This window comes from Phodopus roborovskii, unplaced genomic scaffold, assembly GCF_943737965.1.
Source record: "Phodopus roborovskii unplaced genomic scaffold, PHOROB, whole genome shotgun sequence".
Lineage (NCBI taxonomy): Eukaryota > Metazoa > Chordata > Mammalia > Rodentia > Cricetidae > Phodopus > Phodopus roborovskii.
In genome coordinates this window covers 11768696-11783825 of record NW_026126541.1, presented here as the reverse complement: position 1 = coordinate 11783825, position 15130 = coordinate 11768696, and the positions used below count along the sequence as shown (strand labels likewise).

The following is a 15130-nucleotide window of genomic DNA, read 5'->3' as shown; positions in this document are numbered from 1 at the left end:
ATTCTATTTTGTTCCATGAAATTTTGTTTTAAAGTGTCTTAATTAAAACCAGAGATGCAGCATAGTTAAATGCATTTACTACTGATGACTTGTTTAGGGTAATAATGTGTCCTGGCACAAATTTACTTACCTCCTGATGCTCTGTAGTGATGTCCCAAGAATTTTCTTCCATGCAGTCTCAGTGAGATGCTTATCGCTTTGCCCTGTTGCAGACCTTAGTAACAGGGAGTATGATTTAATTTGGATCAATCTGAAATGGACTTCTGCAGACTCCTGAGTTGAAGACTTGGTTGGAGCACATGGGCATCTCATAGGTGACTAATGAATTGAGAGCTGGTTGGACAATTAAGACATGGGACCTAGCTGGAAAAAGAACTTGGAATGTGCCTTGGGCTGGTGTATTTTATCTTCAGACCTTTTCTCTCTGATTCCCAGTGGCTATGAGCTAAAGAACATCTCCATCATGACACTCTGTTGCCATAGGCTTGTAGCAGTGGAGCAGCTAACAAAAGATTGAAACTATAAGTCAAAATTTTCCTTTAGGCAGTTTTCTTGGCATGTGACAAAAACATGACAAAGACAGAGTGTCATTTCTCTTGTGGTCTGTTCTGTGGTGGATATTGGCTTTGGTCCGGTGGCATCCTCTGACCTAATGTTATCCCAGCAGGTAAAGGAATTTGGATGCTGGAGGTGGAAGAAATCCCAGGATCATTTCTTCACCTGGTTGACGTTTGAATGCAGTGCACATGCCTCTCATTGCCTGTAGCATCATTGCAGCTCCTCTCGTCTCCATCGTCACAGACAAGAGTGAAGCCAATTTACAGACGTGCTTTCCATCAACTCCCTATCTTTCACTTTGAAAATCTCTACTCACCATTCCTCTACAACGTACATTGACCTATTTGCTCCTTTTATTTATTTCTGGGTTCCTTTCTTACCTAGTCTGAGTAGTCTAGAAACAAGATGTTTGGTAAAATGAGAGACATATACAGAATACCCCCACAATGTTACTTTATGTAGAATTTATATTTAGGGCCAGGGCAATTGTTCTCAATCTTCCTAATGCTGTGACCCTTTAATAGAGTGGTGACCCCAACCATAAAATTATTTTCATCGGTGCTGTTGTTGATTATAATGTAAAGCTCTGACTGTCTGAGGTGACCCCTGTGAAGAGGTCATTCCACAGGTTGAAAGCAGCTGCTCTAGAGATGGGTTGGCTCAAATGCTCTTGTCACTTAGGACAGGTGCAGCTGCTTACTGGAGAAGTTAAGCTATGTCTCAAAGCAACCTACCTGGCCTAAGGTCTGCTCTTGCTGCTTCCTAGCTGGGTGACTGGAGGCAAGTTGTTTAAGTCCTCAGTGCCTGATTGTGCCTTCTTTATATTGAGGAAAAGATCAATTCCCAACTCCTAGAGTTGGCAAGGGGATTAAACGAGACCTGCATTTTGGGTTTTAGATAGTGCCCAGCATGTTTGTGTGCTCTCAGAATCCGTGAGTTTTCATCATGTGGCTTCAGGCACATCACTTAATCTCTCTTATTATCCTCTTTACCATGGAGGAAAATTAGATGAATGGTACTTCCTTTAAAAATCTCATTTCAACGATTAATTAAGATAATGCTTATGAATACCAAGCACAATGACTGATACTAGATGTTCTCATTAGCATTTGTCATTGTTATCTTGTGCATTTCCCCACACATCTCCACACAAGCATCCTTTGCCCTGCTACCCTCCCCAACCCCCACCCCCCGACAGACCTCATTGATATGTGGATATATTGACTTTGTTGGTGTTTTTCTGTTTTGTTTGTTTGGTTTTTTTTTTTTTGGGGGGGGGGAGTATTGTTTACATTGAGTTTTCAGAGTGGGGCTTGGGGCTTTAAGGATAGGGACCTGATTGTGTCTGTTTGGTGTAAGCTAATTTCCTGGTGAGATGGCATGCTCCAAAATAGCAGTAGTTCTCAAGCCTCACAGAGGCTTCATTGTTTGCACCAGGTGAGTAAATGCAGACCCAAGGACTTATTTCAGCTGCCTTGTGAGTAAGGGTAGTACAAAGCCCAGGCAATGGCTTTCTACAGGAGTAATTCCATCTCCCACCAGGGGATGGTTCACATCATCTAGAATCATTTCTTGGTTGTCATAGTGGCAAAAATGCTGCTCCATCTAGTAAAGGCTAGAAATGCTATAAACACTCTCCAATGTACAGTGCAGACCCCAACAGCAGAGAACTACTTAGAAATAGATGTCGACTGTGCTAAGGTGAGAACCCTGAGACTAATTCTGACTTACAGCCAAAGTGGGCCCTGGCATTCTGTGCTGGGTTTGGACCTGTTGGGGAGGCATAGCTAGGTTGTGCCAAAGAACCTTATTTAGGGCTGTGGAGTTTTCCAGGATGATTACCTGGGGATATCCACTGGGTACTTAAAGAAAGAAAGGAAGGACGGAAGGAAGGAAGGAAGGAAGGAAGGAAGGAAGACAGACAGACAACAATCACAACAAACCCTACCGATGTAGATTCACCCCTCATTAATATTGGCTTCACAGTTTTAGGCAGGAAGCTTCAGACATTTGTTGCTTTCTGAATTCTACTGGGGTACTCACAGGTGGCCATTTTATTGACCCATTGGGGCCAGGATGCTGCTAGAAGTGAGAGGGGTCTGTTCCTTATTCAGAAGGAAGGGCTGCTGTGGGTTTGGGCCAGGTAGATTTGGAAGGAGTGGGGACTTTTCCAGAGAAGGGGCACAGAAATAGCTAAACAAGCCGTCCATTGGAATGGTCCCATACAGAAGTCAGGCCATCTTTCAACTTCTGGCCTGCTCGGAATGTTATCTGGAGTTGACCCCTCAGGCCAAATAATGAGAAATGTTGGCTGCTTGAGATTTACTATTAGGATAAAATGAGATACATAAAACAAAAATAACATTATCAACAGTTGCTTGGGGAAACAGCCCATTTAAATAATGCCTCAGTTGAGCTTTGGGGAAAAGAAGTATTTCATGGAAGTGAATGTTTTAATCTTCAAAGACTTGATTATTTTGTTTTAATCAACAAAAATCATTTGGTTTTCCCTTATTTATTTCATTTGTATCACTGGTGTCATAAACTAAGACTAAAGTTCTTGCTTCTTTTTCCACTGTGCCTTCAGCCCTTGGTGCAGATGTCAACCATCTAATACAGCTGTCATATAGTAATGTCCAGGGCTATTGGGAAGCATGGGGATTAGTGATGTGGAGATGGAGTTCTGAGTTTTAGGTCTGTTTGTCATGTTTTCAACTTCTCTTACTGTCTCAATATCAGCTAGTGAATCTGTCCTCTGATTAAGTCACTCCCTAACTTGCAGTTCTTACATGTTGAAGCCTAAGAGATTAGAAAGCTGGTGTTGAGATGGTTTAAACTGAGAGTTACCCAGCTATGACAGACCAGAGCCATTGAGAACACCAGCAGAGGGTCTGTTAGAAATGACACCTGTGATTATCACATCCTACAAGTCCTGTGTATTAGGGCATATTGGAGATGTGATTCTGTGCTCTTTGGTGTATGCATGTTTCCGTGTGTGTCTTGGCACTGGCAGCTGGATTTCTGTGTCTCATACTGGCCTGAATGTCTAAGGCATCAGATGTTGAAGTTAAAGCCTGTTAGCTCAGAAGGGCTAAGAAGCAACCATCTGACCTTCCTTTCTGGCTGGAGACCCATCAAGGGAGCATCTCTCCACTGGTCCCAAAACAAAGAAGACTGTCAATCTCTAATTTCTTCCCTACTCCTTCATGTACATCACTCTGTCTTCCTGGGTTCTCTGTACTCTCTATGGCTAATCCCTGTCAACTAGTCCATGGCTCTGTCCCCTGATGCAAGGTTGAATTTATTAACACAATCTCAAGTTTCATAGTGTGATCAAATATCCCAAACAACCCACAACACAGACCCTTAGCTCACCTGCTTCTAACTACTGGCAAGAGAGTCTTCAGGTTTCTCTCAACCTACTAACCATGAGAATTTTGTTCTGAGTGCTTGTAGCTAACGAAGTTGTTGTTTGTAAATAAAGGAGGAAAAAAGGGCAGACAGAATCAGATGGTGGTGGGTGGGGCCAGGCCTTGAGGCCACCAGAACGGGGCAGGAAAATGGTGTTCTATAAAGTACAGGTACAGCAAGAATGTGGCAATGCAGGAGTGCCATGGCTGAAGATGCAGCTTAGATATGGAGTGAATGCCTATTGTGAGTGTTACAGGGCTCTACTTACAATTCCTAGGACAAGGGAGAAAATGTCACATTTCATTGAGAAGACAGATGGAAGATGATGGGGAAGGGGGAATCAAGAAAATCTCTTAGAATGTAGAAAAATGACAGAGGTGGGTCAAGGACAGAGATTCAGACTCAGATTGTTAAGTAGTGGACTCTTTTCAGGAGGCATTGACTCGATGACACCATTCTAAGATTGTGACCACATGTATTGTGGCCCTTGTAGGTGCACGTCTCTAAAACCTATCACACTTCTGGGACTTCCAATGGCTATATTCAACCTGTTTCTCCTTTTTCTTCCCCAGGTCGGTGTCTGGATTGGATAAGGAGGCAGACCTGGTGCACATGGAAGTGAGGACAGCAGATGGATGTAAGTGCTGCCATTGGTTGGACTATGCTGGAGATCTTTCTGTGGTCTCTCCAACCCAGATTTGCATTTTAATGGCTTGGGTAGATGAAAGGCCTCAAGCTCCATTCCTGCTATTGCCATTCCCATTTCTCAGGGTAGAGGAATCTATTTCTGGTCCCAAGGGAGAATGTTTACTGAAATGAACGCCCAGGAATGAATTTTCTGGGAATGTGAGTTAATATGATGTATTTTTTCTGCTCCTGTTAGCATCTTCGAACACTGCACTCCATGGCTCATCAGGGCATCTCATACTAACATGTTGAATCTCAAGGGCCACTTGCTTTAATAAATGAACCCTTAATAAGAACAGGTTTTCCATAAAAAGTAACTGAGCAGTTATTTGCGTAAGTGTTGTTCATCTATTGGACAGAAATTTAAAGATGACCTACTATGGGATGGGCTTTGTTCTTACCATGAAGATACAGTGGTTAAAGTCTTATATTATTTGTGCAAACAAGGGGCTCTGTTCTCAAAGTGAAACCCTGAGAGTTCAAGTATGTAACCTTTGTTTTCTTTAATCTTAATTTGTTGAGGATTTCATACAAGTACACAATGTAATTCCATAACTATCTCCTCATTTTTTCCTGAGCTCTCCCTAGATCCCTCCAAACATATCCTCCTTCTGATGCCATGCCTTCTTTTCTCGTGTTTTTAAAATAACCCACTAACTCAGTTTAATGCTGCTTATACATACACACATACACGGGCATGGAGCTACCCACTGGAACATGGGAAACTTACAAGTGACCACACTCCCAAAGAGAATGATACCCTTGTCCAAGCATCTATTAGCTGCCAGTGACTCTTCAATAAGGAGTAGAGCCTTGTGAGCTCCCCAGCCCCACTGTGGAAGAGGAGGCAAAAAGAAAGTAGGATCTGGAGGATAGGAAACAGCGTTGTGAAATGCTGTCTTCAGGCATGACATGGCTACTATCATGAAACCATAGGACATATAGTCACATTCATAAGACCTGAAAATGATCAATACAAACTACAACTCTTTTGGAACATGTATGGTTGCATACATCTCACATAGAATTTGTGTCAGGCCAATTATTACAACAATGTAACATTTGAGGCTAGAGAGATAGTTGAGTGGGTATGAGTACTGGCTGCTCTTCCAGAGGACCAAAGTTCAATTCCCGACACCCATGTAGGACAGCTCATGACTGTCTGTAACCCAGTTCCAGGGGATCAAATGCCCTATTCTGGCCTCCACGGGTACTCAATACTTATGGTGCACATATATACACACACATAAAATAAAATAAATCTGAAAAAGCCTTTATAAAAACTTTATAATAACTAACCAACATTTACCATATTTATAGTGGTATATTTTCAAAGAAAAATAAAGTCAACTTAGATGAAAATGTATTTTATTCTAATACATTAAAATCTTCTAGATTGAAAACATATACAAACAATTTAATAGAATCACAACAGGACAAGTGAATTGGATCCAGGGTTCTGCTATCTTTTTGCTGTGAGAAAAGGAGAGAAAGAATCCTAATTTCTCTGCAATGTCCTCTGAATATTATTTATTTGCTCTTCAACTCAACAGGTTCTTAGTTGACCAAATAGCAGACAAATGTTGTAGAACCCACAAAAGGAACGAAACTCGTGAGCATGCCCTGCTTTGACCTGCTACATCATCCAGAATACATTACATTAAGAAAAACAGAGTGGGCTTTCCGCCTCATTCAGAAATTAGTGGACCTTGGACAGGGTTCTTGGCCTTTCTGTGATACCTCATCTATTGTTTTATATACTTTTAGTCAATGCGTTCACAAAGATCTTTGTTTTTAAATTTAAATTTGAAACAAGGTTGTTTTACACGTCAGTCCCAGTTCCCTCACCCTCCCATCCTCCCCTATCACCCCCTCCAAAGCCCAGCCCAGCCCCTTTCTGCGCCCCAGGGAGGGTGAGAAGAGAGCATTATTTTAAAGTCCTATGCTGACCCAGACCCCTGACTGTCTTCCAAAGTAGCATGATTCTAGCATTTCATTACAGTGACAGTACAATTTCAGTACATGAATTTTGGAGAGCTAGCCTTTACACATTGTATTGTAGAGTTATGTTTAACTTATTTGGACTTTTCCCAGTATTTCATATTCTTTTTTTTTATTATTTTTATTTTACATATTGATCCCAGTTCCCTCTCCTTCCTTCCCTCCCTCGCTCTTTCCCTCTCCCCCACTCTCTCATGTCCCCAACCACCTCCCCTCCCATTCCCCCCCACCCCATCTGTGGGGTGATGCCTTCCAGGAGGGGTCATCTAAATCTGTCAAGTCATTTGAGTAGGGGCTAGGCCTTCTCTCTTTTCTCTAGGTTAAGGGAGTATCCCTCCATGGGGGAAGTGCTCCCAAAAGTCCTTGTGTGCACCAGGGATACATCCTGGTTCCACTGTCTGAGGTCCCTTAGACTGCTTGGGCCTTCTATCTGAGACCCATGCTCAGGGGGTCTGAGGCAGTTCCATGCTGGATTCCCAGCTATCAGTCTGGGGGCCCATTAGCTCCTCCTTGTTCAGGTCAGCTGTCTCTATGTTTCTGCAGCCTGGTCTTGTCCTCCCTCTGCATCTGGATTCCAGTTTGGCTCAGTGTTTAGTTGTGGGTGTATACTTCTGTTTTCATCAGCTAATAGATGAGGGCTCTACGATGGTGGATAAGTTGTCAATCTCATTATCAGGGAAGGGCATTTATGGTAGCTTTTTCACTGTTGCTCAAATTGTTAGTTGGGGTCAGTCTTGTACGTCTCTGGACATTTCTCTAGGTTCAGTTTTCTCTTGTAACCAGAATGGCTACCTTTTTATGCTCTCTCTGTCTCTCTGTTTCTCTCTCTGTCTCTGTCTCTCTCTCTCTCTCTGCTCTCTGCTCTCGTCTATTTCTCCCCTGACTCAATCTTCCTAGTCCCATGTGCTTTCCTCCCTTCCTCTTCTCTTTTTCCTAGTTCCCTCTCCACTCACTACCCTCCCCACTCCCTATATGCTGAGGAGATCTTGTCCCTTTCCCCTTCTGTGAGGGACCTTATATGAATCTCTTAGAATCCTCCTTGTATGCTAGTTTCTCTGGTAGTGTGAATTATAGGCTGGTGATCCTTTGCACTATGTCTAAAATTCATATATGAGTGAGTACATACCATGTTCCTCATTTTGTGATTGGGTTACCTTATTCAGGATGGCTTCTTCAAGTTCTATCCACTTGCCTGTGAATTTCAAGATTCCATTCCCCCCCCCCCAACAGAGTAGTATTCCATTGTGTAAATGTAGACAGGTTCCCATTTTCCTGAGGAACTGCCATACTGATCTCCAAAATGAGTGTACAAGTTTGCACTCCCACCAGCAGTGGCGGAGTGTTCCCCTTTCTCCACATCCTCTCCAGCATAAGTTGTCATTGGTGTTTCTAATTTTAGCCATTCTGGCGGGAGTAAGATGATATCTCAGAGTTGTTTTGATTTGTATTTCCCTGGTAACTGAGGATGTTGAGCACTCTCTTAAGTGTCTTTCAGCATTTTTGATTTCTTCTATTGAGAGTTCTCTATTCAGTTCTGTACCCCATTTGTTGAGCAAAATTGACTACTAGGCAGATTTCAGTTCTTCAGAAAACAAACCCAACAATGACACAGGTAGTCTTTTGTCATACTGGACTCTTCTTCAGTGATAATTTCCAAGTACAAGCTATAAGGGGGTCTTGTAAGCACACTATGGCAAGCATAACTCAACATTATCCAACATCTTTCACATTCCTGGAATTTCTAAACTCCAAACTTGTACCATACATGCTGCCATCCATTGTTCCCATGCCATTGTTATGCCTCATTATCCAATAGCTTGTAAGTCCTTGTAAAGCTCAATACTATTTTATTTTTAAGCTCGAGGACAATTTTAGAGTTTAAAGGTAAAACTCCTGGGTCGGGCAAGCGATAAATCTCAGCAGCTGCCTGGAGGAAGAGAATACAAGTAAAGAGGAAAAATGCCATGCAGCTCATGCCAGTATGGACTTCAGAGAGCCACGTGGTGGGAAAGGAGGCTTTAGAAAAAAAAGCAAGAAAGCACAAAATATCAGGAAAAAAAATATACCTATAGTCTGGTCAGCATCTAAATAAAAAGAGACAGAAAAAAAAAAAAAAAAAAAAAAAAAAAAAAAGGAAAGTTGTGCCTTTCTGCCTCAGGCTTCATCTAGACCTCACAGTGGCCCATAGGGACTACACTAAGGGACTGGGGTTCTAGGAGGCAAAAGTACAGTCTCCCCTTAAATACAATATGATTCTGCCCATACCATGGCTTATGGTAAGACTGCCTTCTTAGGTGTGGTCCTTGGCCAGGTGATTGACCTGGACCAACGGAACCTAGGCCAGAGGTTCTGTTCTCTTAGGCAGGAAGATTTTTTTTTTCCTTAATGGGCCTTCATGCTACTTTAACACCCTCCCATCTAAACAGGTAACCCTAGCTGATGTGATGGCATTGGGTGATGTCCCATCTGGCTTCTCCACCTAAGTGAGGACACTGAGTGAGGCAGTTGGGTTGCCCTTCCAATGGGCCTACAAAAAGGTCCCAATGTGCATCAGTAGTTTCATTTGTATAGTAGCCAGGTGTAGGGAGGAAAGAATATCTTTCACTGGTGCCTAGAAAGAGACATAGGAGAGAAGTAGAGGCAGGAGTTATTAGCAGCATCCCATGAAGACATAAATAATCAAACAGGCTGCGATCTATGTCAGATTATTAGTCCACCAGACTAAACTTTAAACCCTGGTATCATAGATCACTGACTCTTAAAATAGCTCAGTGTAGAGTTCTATCACTTTCTAGGAACTCAGAGGCCAAAATGAAGGGAAGAGGGACCTTAGTCACTGGACCTGTTTAATTGTTTAATGAGAATGGGTTCAATGAAACTCCATTTTTATAGAGGGTACGGGGTTTTTCTTGTTTAAAAATACTTCAGTATTATTTTATTTATTTATTTATTTATTTTTCTTATTTTATATGTCGATCCCATTTTCCTCTCCATCCCTCCCTCCCTCTCTTCCATCCTTCCATGCCCCCCGACCATCCTTCCATCCCACCCCCCCTCACTCCACATGTAGGGTGATACCTTCCTGGAGGTGTCATCTAAATCTGTCAAATTATTTGAGTAGGGACTGGCCCTCCCTCCTGCCTCTAAATTAAGGGAGTATCCCTCCATGGGGAACATGCTCCCAAAGTCCTTTCATGCACCAGGGATACATCCTGGTTCCACTGTCAGAGGTCCCTTAGACTGCCCAGCCCTTCTAGCTGAGACCCATGTTCAGGGCATCTAAGTCAGTCCAATGCTGGATTCCCAGCTATCAGTCTGGGGGCCCATTAGCTCCTCCTTGTTCAAGTAAGCTGTCTCTATGTGTTTCTACAGCCTGGTCTTGTCCTCCCTCTCTGCATCTGGATTCCAGTTCAGCTCAGTGTTTAGCTGTTGGTGTCTGCTTCTCTTAAAAATTATTTTTTCAGCGTTATTTTCTAAGTTGTTCATATGATATAATAACGTGCCTGAGTTTAACCTCGAATTTAGGCTCTAATTTTCCTTCTGTGTTCCAAATGTGTGGTATGTAGGACCACAGATTCTTTTCAGAGTTACTTGGGGTCACACCCCAGCTCTGTCATTAGCCTAAGGTGTCAGCTGTAGAATGTAGAGACATTTCTCACTCAGCTGTCAACTTATTAGAGACATTAATAACCTGGGGGTGATGATAATGATGCATTGTATTATTGCATATTACTGAAAGATTTAAGTAAATTAGTACACATGATCCTGAAATATTGGCCAACTGAGAATGGGCACTCCAAAATGCTATTCTTGTCCTTGTTATCACAGGATCACTACCACCACCACCTCCTCCATCCTCTTCAGTACCACCACCAACATATAACCATGGCATCCTGAGGTAGATTATTCTATGAGAATTAGAAAGAGCTCTCACTGAAGTCAGTCAAGATTGCCATGATGTTTGAATGCTTGTAACTTTGCCAGCTTGTCCGCTGTGCCATACAAAGACCAAGATCGCTGGAATTTTCCTGCAAGTTTCACTGGAGCTTGACAGTCATAAGTCCAACAGAAGGGGTGGGAATTGCTTTGTTTTTGTTTGGTTTTAGTACCCACTGTGCCTCTCAGGCTAAATTAGGCCTTTCCATCAATGTCACGTCCTTTGATTTCCACTTCCTGTAAGTAGGTTAGCTCCACTTTTCAGTCAAGGACAAACAGGATTAGAGGAGCTAAGGAAGTTTTCAGAGTCCCATTGAATCTGCTTATTTTTATGTGTTTGCATTTGAGAGTAATATTGTTATTTAAAATAAACAGCTCTTGGGTATTTCTCAGGAACAGACCTGAAGAGCTGAATTTGCTTTTTGTTCAAAATTTTAATTCACTTTTTCAACTTCTGACAATATGTATATTACCCAGAGGGATGGAAGTTGAGCCAATCATGGAAACTTCTTTTCTCTGAGGTGGCAAGAGGCCTCATGTCTAGGAAGTTTGAATATTTAGTAATCTCAGAGGCAAAGTGTAATCACAAGTTGCTATATAATTCAGCAAAACGAAAATGTATAGGCTTTTAATAGAATTCAATTCTGTTTAAGTATTGCTTACTGTGGTTTTATAAAGCCAGCCAAAGAAAGAAAAAGATGCTTACAGCCATAGTTCTTCTGTATGACGAGGTAACTCTTTTGGTAAAGCCTGGTAAAGCCCAAGCTAGACTATAGTGTAGCATTTGTCAGTATAGATGAGAAGCTTACCTTGCTGAATATGGAAAGTTAAAAGCTATCTCCCTGAGTCCTGCATATCTTCTGGCAGGTATGCAGCCCTGCTTGGAACAAAATGAGTCTCTGGAGAGTGTTAGACTATCTCTGTCAAAATTCCTGGATGCTTGTGCACAAATCCAGGGAGCATTCATTTGTGACTATGCTGCCTCTGTCATTGGCCTGGGAATCACTTGAGAAAAGGAACCCGTGTTTTCTGTTTCCTGGATTAGCAGCTAGTGTCTGGCACCTGAAGCTTCCCCATGTACCTTGGTGGGATACAAAAGAAATGAGTGAGCCCATCTAAGGCAGCCCTTCACACCACAAGAAACTCTTCTCTTGTAGATGAGGATGCTTGGAGACTGGCCCAACCTGGCATAGGAGAGGCCTTTCCCTACATCCTGCTACAGTACAGCTACTTGGAAATCGGGCCAGATATTGCAGAGGTACCCAGCAAATCCTATTCATGGTGCAGAGGAGATATCGCTTAACTGTTTTGTAAGCTGAGCAGTCACCATACCATGCTCTTAGAAATGCGTGATGTTTTTATACTTAGAAACATGTTAGTCATAAAGCATTCACAATTTGGAAATACACTACCTGGTTTTCTCATGGAGATATCTAAATGAGGTGGTTGTTGTGATTGTGTTTTGTTTTGTTTTTCCACTTAGGGAAGTTTCAAATAAAGAACAGGAGAATCGGTGTCAGTAGTAATGGTGTGATATAGTCAGCCATCTGGCACGCATTTTGGAAGTATGGCTCTAAGGCATTGCCTACACTCTAGTCCAAGTAAAGTTTATCGGTCTCCAGGAATTCCTTCTTCACATAGCATACTGTCACATCCAAAGGCTAAACTCAAAAGCCAGGTCCTTCTTTTTTCCTCGTTTATATTTTTCCCATGCTTTTTACTTTTGTGTGTATCCCCAGCACTTATGTGCCTGTAGCAACATAAACTCAGGATGTGACTTTACTATTAACACAGCAGTTTGATCCCCAACAGTGAAGCAACCCAGTCTTTGTTATTAATGAGTATATGAGGGATGTGCATGACTAAACTCCTCTTTTTTTCTTTGCAGTAAAATATAACAGACACTTATCAATTTTAAGAAATGTATTCAACTATATGCTAAGCATTTTAATACACAATGTAGTGAATCCTGGTGTGTAGCCAGAAGGTTTTCTGTGTCCTGCCTGGTCCCAGAGCCACTCAGAGGCTTAAAAATAATTAAAATGTTTTGGCCAATGGCTCAGGCCTTTTACTAGCTAGCTCTTATATATAAAATAACCAATTTTTATAAATTTGTCTTTTACCACAAAGCTTATCGCTTTTACCTCACATCTTGCTTCTCTTGCCACTGCTGATGTCTCTCCTCTAGACTCTGCCTTCTTTTACCCTGTATTCAGTTTGGCTTTCCCTCCTAACTATCCTCTCCTGCCACAGGGCAAAGCAGCTTTAGTCATCAACCAATAAGAGCAACACACACTCGCAGCACATATTCCAAGAAGGATATCCCACATCACTAGTGACGACCTCACATTGTTGACCCCTCCCAGATGAGATGTATTTTTACTCATCGGAGGGTAATTAATACAAAGCAAGCCCAGGATGTGGACTGCCTGGCCCTCAAGTGTCACATGGCCATTCATTATCTGAATTTCTTCCTGTGTCTAATACTTGGTATTACTAAAAGCAAACAAGGCCAGGTTATTGGAAGCTTATTTTGGGATTTCTGTGTATATGATGGATGTCTATAAGGGAGTAGGAGCCGTATGTAAGGAGTAAAGTTTTTCCTCCCACTGCCGGTCTTGTCCCGCCACCCCGCCTGCCCCAATTAACACACCGAGACTCTGTTTATGATATAATGCTGTTGGCCAGGTACTAGTTTCTTATCGGCTAGCTCTGTCTTAATTATTAACCCGTTTCTGTTAATCTAATATTTCCATGTGCTCTTACTGGAGAGCCGGCTGGCGACCTATTCTCTCTAGATTCGCCATCTTGACTCCTCCTTACTCCTTCCTCTTTCCTCCTTGTCTCCTAGTCCCTCCTATCTCCCTTTCCTATTGGCCAACAGTGCTTTATTCATTAACCAGTATGAGAAACATATATACAGAATGGCATCTCCCATCAGATGGCCTTCTGCTTTTCATCATACAACTTTCATATATAGTTCTCTTTATCCTCATTTGGTGAGACTATCACTATACTTACAACTTGAGATCTGATAGGAATATGGAACCTATCCGGTATTTCCTGCTCATCTTGGACATCCAAAGGTCCTTCTGTGACCCTTAGTCTTTTCTGCTTAGAGCCAGGACTGCCTGATAATTCATCACTCTCTCCCACTGAGTTCTTGTCGGGCGGTGGGCACAATGGTACTCATTGTTGTATCTTCTGGAAAATCAAAGCATAGAGACTTCGGTACATAGGTCTGGCTAAAGATGGCAAGGTCTCTGAATGAGAAGTGGATTTCAGCAACTCATTTCAGCGCTTGTGTTCTATTAAATTGAACCTGTCATCCCATGTGACAGAGCCAGAGCCAAGAAGCAGGATGAGTTTGGCACTGTCTCTCACTTGTCGCAGGCCAGGTTTTGGTAGGTGTTGATTTTGTTTGGGGGTGGCCTTGAAAAGACTCGATTCTTAAAAAGCATAGTAAATAGTCAGGGAAGAATGAGCCTTTCCGTGAGTGTCAGCAAGTGTCCCTCCCACGTGCCCCTTTGATTACCAGCCTGAAGAGCTTTCCCAGACACTAGCTGACAAGGACACAGATTGTCATGTCGGCATTTGTGATTTCCTTACACGTGTTTACTGCAGCCTTTTGCTGTATTTTGGTGCTTTATTCAAAGAGCAAAATGGAAAGCTGGTGTATATCCAAGCATATCCCTGGTGGACAGACCCTGTATTCCAAAGGGCAGCCTGGGATCCCTGTATTCTCCTCTCCTGTCAGCAGGAAATGGGAAACCAGGCCACTCTTGGCTTCATCTATGAACAAAAGCCAAGGAGAAAAGGCACTCAAAATAGCGGAAGAGTGATCTTATTACACAGCCAGGGTGAGGGGCTTATAAATGTCTGTTTCCCTCATGGGGTGGACTGGGGTAAGTGAAAGGCCAAGGAGGGAAGGAATTCACTCTTGGTCTCTGATCTTCTTGTTTATCCACACAGAGTTGCCCTGTACTACATTTGAAATTTAAATTTCCTGTCAAGAATTAAATATCAGAATATCTCACATTAGAAATAGACAATGTCACTTAGAGATCCAGAAGTTCTCACAGCAGCTTTGCTTATAATGAACTAGAGCCAATTATTTTGAGAGAGGTCTCATCATGGACTGGTTCAGCCCTGAACTTGTGATCACCTACCTCAGCCCCCTGACTATCTGAGATTATAGGTCTGAAAGGCCAGGTCAGAGCTTTGCTTATAGATTGATGATGATCAACAACAAGAACAAGAACAACAACCCCCCCCCCCGAAAAAAAAAAAAACAACTTTCTTTGTTATTTTTATCTTAAAGGGAAATTAATGGTGAGGGAAAAAAAATTAACTTCTCCACTTACAGTTTTAAAGCAGTCTACTTTTCATTTTGTCCATTTATTTTTAAATTCTATAAACTGAGCAATAACCATATTTTAGGCAATTTACAGGTTGCTATTTTCTCAGAGACTTGAAGATTTTTTTGAAGGAGAAAGAAATTGAAATCGCTACTTTCTTGGATGACTCTATAGTCATA

General features: G+C 42.1%; 1 protein-coding gene across 1 annotated transcript in view; it reads left to right on the top strand.

The window, feature by feature from the left end:
• Positions 1–15130, top strand: part of Sorcs3 (sortilin related VPS10 domain containing receptor 3) — a 602076-nt gene that overhangs the window by 430664 nt on the left and 156282 nt on the right. The window contains exon 6 of the mRNA XM_051199708.1: positions 4542–4606. Within this exon, the coding sequence (XP_051055665.1) occupies positions 4542–4606 (65 nt within the window). The remainder of the gene's footprint in view (positions 1–4541; positions 4607–15130) is intronic.